Raw genomic sequence first — 7,805 nt, forward strand, 5'->3', positions numbered from 1 at the left:
TCCTTTCTCCTGCATTTTCTTCCTGGGATTTGAGGCATGCATGCCTATGTACCTGGCATGATTTCCCAGTTGCCAGGTCCCATTCTTAGCCTGTGATCACCCATGTGGGAGTCAGCCCTGAACCACTACACCACCTGCCGGCCCCTCCACGAACTTTTTGAAGACCCACTCATATTTTTCATCTTAAAACTAGGCAAAAACCCACAATTTTACAGCACTTCCAACCGTTAACTTATTTCTCCATGAACTCTTCAAAAGACCGCTGACTTGGGGGGGTGGGGTGGGGAGGGCGCGGGACAGCGCTGCAGGAGTGCTGCGGGGAGAGCTGCGCCCGTGCTGCCCAAGGCCACGTCTCTGCAGGCTCTCCTCGCTGTCCCTGTCCCCGGGGTGCTGTGCGTCTCCAGCCCGGACCGCAGCGGAGCCCTCGCGGGCGGCCGACCCCGCGCCCCGCCTCAGCGCCTGGAGGACATGTGGGAGGGAGAATGAGCCAGAGGGACACGCTGGTGCATCTGTTTGCCGGGGGATGTGGCGGTACAGTAGGAGCTATTCTGACATGCCCACTGGAAGTTGTGAAGACATGGCTGCAGTCATCCTCCGTGACTCTGTATATCTCTGAAGTTCAGCTGAACACCATGGCAGGAGCCAGTGTCAACAGAATAGTGTCTCCTGGACCTCTCCATTGCCTGAAAATGATCTTGGAAAAAGAAGGGCCTCGTTCGTTCCTTGTTTAGAGGATTAGGCCCCAATGTAGTGGGGGTGGCCCCTTCCAGAGCAATATACTTTGCTGCTTATTCAAACTGCAAGGAAAAGCTGAATGGTGTATTTGATCCCGATTCTACCCAGGTACACATGATTTCAGCTGCAATGGCAGAACACAAGAAATTAAGTACAAAATAATCCAAAAACTGAAAGGTTTTACTGTAGTCACAGCCACCAACCCCATTTGGTTTACAAAGACTCGGTTACAACTTGATGCAAGGAACCGTGGGGAAAAGCAAATGGCTGCTGGGGAATGTGTCCGCAGAGTGTTCCAGGCAGATGGACCTAGAGGCTTTTATAGGGGCATGTCCGCCTCTTATGCCGGCATATCTGAGACTGTTATCCATTTTGTTATTTATGAAAGTATAAAGCAAAAACTACTGGAATATAAGACTGCTTCTCTGATGGAAAATGATGAAGAGTCTGTTAAAGAAGCATCAGATTTCTTGGGCATGATGCTAGCTGCTGCCACCTCAAAGACTTGTGCCACTACGATAGTATATCCGCATGAAGTTTTAAGAACAAGACTACGTGAAGAGGGAACAAAATATAGATCTTTTTTCCAGACACTGTCTTTGGTGGTTCAAGAAGAAGGTTACGGGTCTCTCTACCGTGGTCTAACAACTCACCTGGTGAGGCAGATTCCAAACACAGCCATCATGATGGCCACCTATGAGCTGGTGGTCTACCTGCTCAGTGGGTAGCAGGCCGCTGCCGGATGGCAGAGCAGGAAGACTAAAGGATCACACTGGACCATGGAATGTCGAAGCCGGCAGGGCGGACAGGAGGAAACTAGCTGGGAAACACTGACCTATGCCTATGCGACAGTCCGGTTGCAGGAACTAAAGCAGCCACAGCATGATGTGGTCTTTCAGTAATGTGAAAAAAAATCCTTGGCTGCCTACAAGGAAATGCCTTTAAAAGCACTCCTTTCTCAGAATTGCCATTTTCTCTACCATGTCCACCAGACACAGTTGCATTTTGTTGATTTCTGGCAGTCCGAGTAGTGTTTATTCTGTGAGCACTTTTCCAGCCTTCTAAACAAAGCCATCCCTAATTATATACTGTATCAAAACTATCCAAAGGTAGTATTAACAGTCATAAATTTCTGTCTTCGGGATTTGAATTCCTGTAAAGTTGTAAGATAACAGTAATAGTGGGATCTCCAGTGTTATTGTTCACATTCCCTGAGATGACCTGACACAGTGTTTTAAATTAATTAATTTGGCAACCAATAAAATAGTGTCTAAATATTGCATATTTTTAGCTTAAAATGTCTTGGTTTCCACTGCAAACAGGTGCTTGATGTTTAACATAATGTGGACAGTTAGGTTTGTTAACATACCAAACTCACGTGATAACAGTTTGGGATAAAATGAACTAGTAAAATGTTGGTTTTGGCCATTTTAGTGACTTGAGCATGTCCTCAAACCTTACATAATTTTATGGTACATGAATGAATGCCGTTGTATTTTCAGTGATTTACTGGTTGTGCATTTAAATTACCACCTGTTTACTATACTTAGATGTCATTTACTTACAGTGAAAGAAAATTACCATTTCTGTGTCTTTCTCTACTTGATTTCACGTTGAGAATTTGAAACTTGGAATTATTTCTACATCTGTATAGATACATTTATTTTGTAGAGAAAATGGTAATTTGCCATTTTGCCCTTGTGAGTTTTTTTTTTAAGGTGACAATATTCAAGTCAGTATAAATATTATAGAAGAGGGGGCCCTCTGCTTGATCTTAATTGACTTGCGGTTTCGTAAATAAACAAATTGCTTTTGACAAAAAAAAAAAAAGACCGCTGACTACAATTATATGCACCCCTTTCTTCTTTTTAAGTTTCAGTTGTCTTTAGTTCATAAGAGTAATATATTTTATGTAGTAAAGCCTATTCATCCAATTTAAGGATTATAATATCAATTCTATTTTACCTGTTCCTTTTTATCCCATTTCATTGCCTTGTCAAGAGAAAAAAATAACTATTATTTAAATTTTGTGAATATCATTTTTTTCCTTTTTAATTCTTTTTTTAAAGAATTATTTTATTTAACTTTATTTTTAATTTTACCAGAGAGGGACAGAGTGAAAGAGAGAGAGAGAGAGAGAGAGAGAGAGAGAAGGAAAGCAAGTCTCCAGGTCTGGGACTTGAACCACCATCAGCCATGTGGGAATGCAGTGCCTTAAACTACCACGCCATCTGCCGGCCCTACTCCTTTCTAATTCTTAACAATTTCATCAGATACTGCTGCATAAGCAACATATTATCTTCTTTGAACTACTTATCTCCATTCAGGCTTCTGTTTCTGGATCTTCCCTGACACTGTACTTATGTTGGTCATCAGCCATTTCCATGTTGTGAGTCTCTAGAGTGAATTCTCAGTCATCAATATATGTATTTTTCTTTTTAAGAGAGAGAGATTTTTGCTATAGGGCGTGGATGCTTGCCAGAGAGAGAGAAAAGCAGAGAAACAAACATTGAGAAATCACTTCCTATGGGGGATTGCCATGCCACAATCCCTTCTCTTCCATTCTCCTCTTCGGATTTTGGGCATGCATTCATACGTGCCCAGTGTGAGTTTCAGTCTGGCGGGTCCAGGATTTAAACCACAGTCAACTATGTGAGGATCCAGTGATACCATCGTGCCATCTGCAGGTCCCCAGTTATTATTATCTTGACAAGATAATTAAAAGCAATCAACAAAAAGCACTTGACTTGCTTCTCTTTTGAACAATTTTCTTGGTCTCTATACTTTCCTTATTAAGTTTTCTACTTATCTTATTCAGTGAAACTATCTGGTCCCTTTTCCGGTCTTTTTCTTTTCCTTTTTCTTTTTTAAAGAATTATTTATTTAACTTCTTCCTCCTCCTTCTCCTCCTCCTCCTTCTTATTTCTTCTTTTTCTTCTTCACCAGAGAGAGAGACAGAGAGAAATGGAGTGAGAAAGCAAGCGGCTAGACCCAGGACTTGAACCACAGCCAGCCATGTGTGAGTCCAGCACCTAAACCACCACCTGCCAGTCCGTGTTTTTATTTTTCTGACGTCTCCAAATGTTGGACAGTTCTAGGGCTCAGACTTTTCTTCCATTTATCTACACTCACTTCCTGGGTGAGCTCAAATTGGTCCCATCTATAGAGTTGATATTTCAAAATGTCTATCACCAACAGTAAACTCTTTCCTGAACTCCAGTGCTGTTTATCCAACTGACGATTCTTTGACTCAGTTGGACTTTCCGAGATCTTTATGTCCTCACTCTTCCTCAGTCTTTGCATTTTAGGAAATGATCATTTCATCTTTTTAGATGCTCAATCCAAAACCTCTGAAAGAGTTGATTCCTTTTTTCCCTCATACGCACATTCTAGCCACTAGCAAATTTTATTTTTTACCTTAAAATATTGTCAGAATCGGGGACCAGCAGACGACATGGATGTTAATTAAGGTGGCTGGATCCCACATAGTTGGCTGTGTAGTTCGAGTCCCAGACCTGGCCACTTGAAAAATTATGCAGGGTCATGTATGTGTGCACACATACCTAAAGTCCCAAGAGGAGACTAAAAGAGAGGATAGCAGTGTGAAATTCCCAGGTGGGGGGGAGGGGAGTTGATCTCTCACTTTCTTGCTCTTTTTCTCTTTCTCCAATGAGTGCATGCACCTTCTAGGAAGCTTAAATAAATAAATAAATTGAGAATCAAATCACGTTTTACCATTCTACTATTGAGGTATAAGACATCATCTTCTCTTTTTGGACTATTGCAGTGATCAAACTTCTCTCTGTTTTTGTCATTCTCTGTATTCTTTTCTTCATATAGCAGACTGAGTGATCTTTTTTAAAAATTGAATCAGGTCATGTTATGTCTCTATTCAACACTTTTCAATGATTTTCCATCTTCCTCAAAATAGAAGTTAAAATCCTGAGCTAGGGACCAGCAGGTGTTATAGTGGTTAAGGCGATAGACTCCCACATGGCTGATCATGGTTCGAGTCTTAGACCCAGCAGCTTAGAATTTACACTGGGCACATGTGTGTGCATGCCCAAAGTCCTGAAAGGAGAATGGATGGGAAGGGATTGTAGGGTTGCCATCCCCCCAGGAGGTGATTCCTGATTGTCTCTCTCAGTCTCTGTATCTCTGGCATGTGCACATGCCCTATAGCAAAAGTCTCTCAAAAACAAAAGAACAAAACAAAAACAAACAGACAAAAAAAAAAAAACAAAACACTGAGCCAGGTGGTAGGTAATATGGTGGTTAAAACAGCTAGATCGCACATGGCCAACTGCTTGATTTGAGTCCCAGACAGCCTGGGCACATATGTGTCTGTGCCCAAAATCCCAAAAGGAGAATGAAGGAAAAGGGATTGCAGCATGGTCATTCCCCCTGGAGGGAGCTTTTTCACATACATACACACACACCTCTCCGGTCAATATAAGTGCCCTGTAGCAAATTGAAAAACAAACAAACAAACAAGTAAAAGCCTTACCACAGTTGATTATGTCTTTTGTCATCTTATACTAGTTCCATATTTGACTTCACCTCTATACAGTTCCCCACATTCCCTCTCCTCCAACCATTAAGGGCTGTGTCCTATTTCCCAAGTGTGTCAGATCTATTCCTTACATATGACCTTGGTATTTATTGTTTCTTTCACATGATATAGTCTGCTTTAAGACTGCCTCAGGACTCTCTCCTATTTCATTCATATCTCTGCCCTAATGCCTCCTTAACAGAGAAGTTTTATTTGATAACCCTCTCTGAAAGTCACTCTTACCCTCTCTCTACCCTGCATCATTTACATTATAGCATGAATGAACTTTGTCTATGTAAGTAACATATGTTTATATATTATAAATACATAATATGTATTATCTGTTATTGTTCGTTGTCTAACACAAAGTTTTCTATTCAGGGACCATTAACATTTGGGGCAGAATAATTCTGTGTTATGGTGGTTTTCCTGTGAGTTATATGATGTTTGCTGTAGCTCTTGTTGTCCTTACCAGTGTGACTAGAACCAACAGTGATAATGAAAACTGTTTTCAGACGTAAAAAATTGCTCCTGAGTGGTGTGTAGCAGTGGAGGCAAAATCACCAGCAGTTGAGAACCACTAGTCTAAACCCAAGTTAGTTTAAGCTTTGAGAAAGCAAGGGATTTCTATCTATATCTTTGACTACCATGTGACCAAAGTAGAGAAAGTATTTAAAAATATAAATGAATTGGGACCAGCAGTTGAGTAATGGTTATGTCACTGGGCTCCCATGTAGTCAACTGTGGTTCAAGTCCCAGACCCAGTGGCTTAAATTCACTCCAGACGCATGTGCATGCGTGTCCAAGATCCCAAGAGGAGAATGGAGAAGGGATTGCGGTGTGGCCATCTTCCTAGGGGGTGATTTCTCGCTTTCTGTCTTTCTGTCTCTCTCTGCCTTTCTGGTGAGCGCACACAACCTACAGCAAAAATCTCTCTCTCTCTCTCCTTCTCTCTCTCTCTCTATATATATATATATATGTATATATATGTATGTGTACAAAAATGTAGCTTTCATTCACTCATCACTTGTGAGTTATCCCAATATTCTTTCCATTAATATGAGCCAATAAATTCTCTTTTTAGGGACCAGCAGATGGCATAATGGCGTAATGGTTACGTCACTGGACTTCCACATGGCTGACCACAGTTTGAGTCCTGAACCCAGTGGCTTCACATTCATGCTGGGCATGTGTGTACGTGCGCGTGTGTGTGTGTGCCCAAAATTCCAAGAGGAGACTGGAGAAGAAGGGGTTCTGGTGTGGCTATCCCCTCTGGGAAGCAATTTTTCGCTTTTTATCTCTTTGCCTCTCTGATGAGTGCATGCACCCAATAACAAAAATCTCCCTAAAAAAAAAAAAATTAAAACTGTTTTAAATGGCCTTCTATGTTTTACAAATAAAAAATTTATCAGAATACTAAGAAAACAAGACGAAAATTTGAAAATTTGACTATATGAAGAATCTTTTTTTTTTTTTTTCCCCATAGGGCACATCACCTGCCAGACAAAGACTGAGAGAAACAGAGGGAGGTGAGAAATCACCTTGGGAATGGCTGTGCTGCATTCCCTTTTCCGCCATTCTCCTCTTGGGATTTGGGGCCTGCATGCACACACACCGGACTCAATTTTTTCAAGCTGCTAAGGTCAGGACTTGAACCAAAGTCAGCCATGTGGGAATCCAGTACCTTAACCACCATGCCACCTGCTGGCCTTGAAGAAGTACATTTTTAAGACTACAAAGATCTTTTATTTAAAATAACTACATTTAGATTATTATTTTAATGAACCAAAATAAATGTAGTATGGGCAAACAGTTTTTAAAAGTGCAAATTTTCTAGAGATAAAGTAGTTGGTGCTCCAATGTTAACAATGTAGATGCTCAGAAATGTCACTCATTACTCTTCTCAGTAAAAACCCTTGGCATCCTTATAATTGGATGCTTCTTTGAGCACAAATATGTTAAAAAAACAGCTTATCACTGGCAACTCATTCTCTAACTCTCTACTGAAATACTGACGCAGTGAAGCCATTTTTGGAGATGCATACATCACCAAGTCGGCAATTTTGCTTCTCAGATGTTCACGTTTATTTAAGGGGACACCCATGTAGAAGAGAGTGATAGTGACCTGAGAGACGCTTTACATAAAGCCACGTGTCCATATCTATATCCATGTACCTATTGAGAAATGCAGGCACCGAGGACAAAGCAGTTAACTACACCCCGGAAGCTGGACAGGCAAGTACAGAGAGGTCGCCTTTGCCCTGGGGTTGTCCACAATGGATGGGTGATGGATGAATAGGTGTCTACGTGGTGAATAAAGTAAAGAAGCCTTTTCTGGAAGACAGAGCAGCATGTGAAAGGCTTGGAGGTATGATATAATTTGATACAGAAAGCGAATCTAGAGGGATTATGTGTGGCTGGAGTGAACAATGTATAAGAAGAAAGACTGAGAAAAGAAAAAAAAAGAGAGATAAATGAGGCCCAGTTGTAAAGATCCTTATATGTCTTGTTACGGGGT

At 41.3% G+C, this 7,805-nt stretch overlaps 1 protein-coding gene across 1 annotated transcript; it reads left to right on the forward strand.

Moving 5' to 3' along the window:
- Positions 1 to 416: 416 nt before the first annotated feature.
- On the forward strand, positions 417 to 1,463 carry LOC102492185 (solute carrier family 25 member 36-like). Its single transcript, XM_014585159.2, is given in 3 exon segments — positions 417 to 713; positions 715 to 869; positions 911 to 1,463. Coding segments are annotated over 3 exon segments (939 nt in total). The 5' UTR covers positions 417 to 482.
- The last annotated feature ends 6,342 nt before the right edge of the window (positions 1,464 to 7,805 follow it).

The sequence above is a fragment of the Tupaia chinensis genome, unplaced genomic scaffold (assembly GCF_000334495.1).
Source record: "Tupaia chinensis unplaced genomic scaffold, TupChi_1.0 Scaffold149148_1, whole genome shotgun sequence".
NCBI lineage: Eukaryota > Metazoa > Chordata > Mammalia > Scandentia > Tupaiidae > Tupaia > Tupaia belangeri.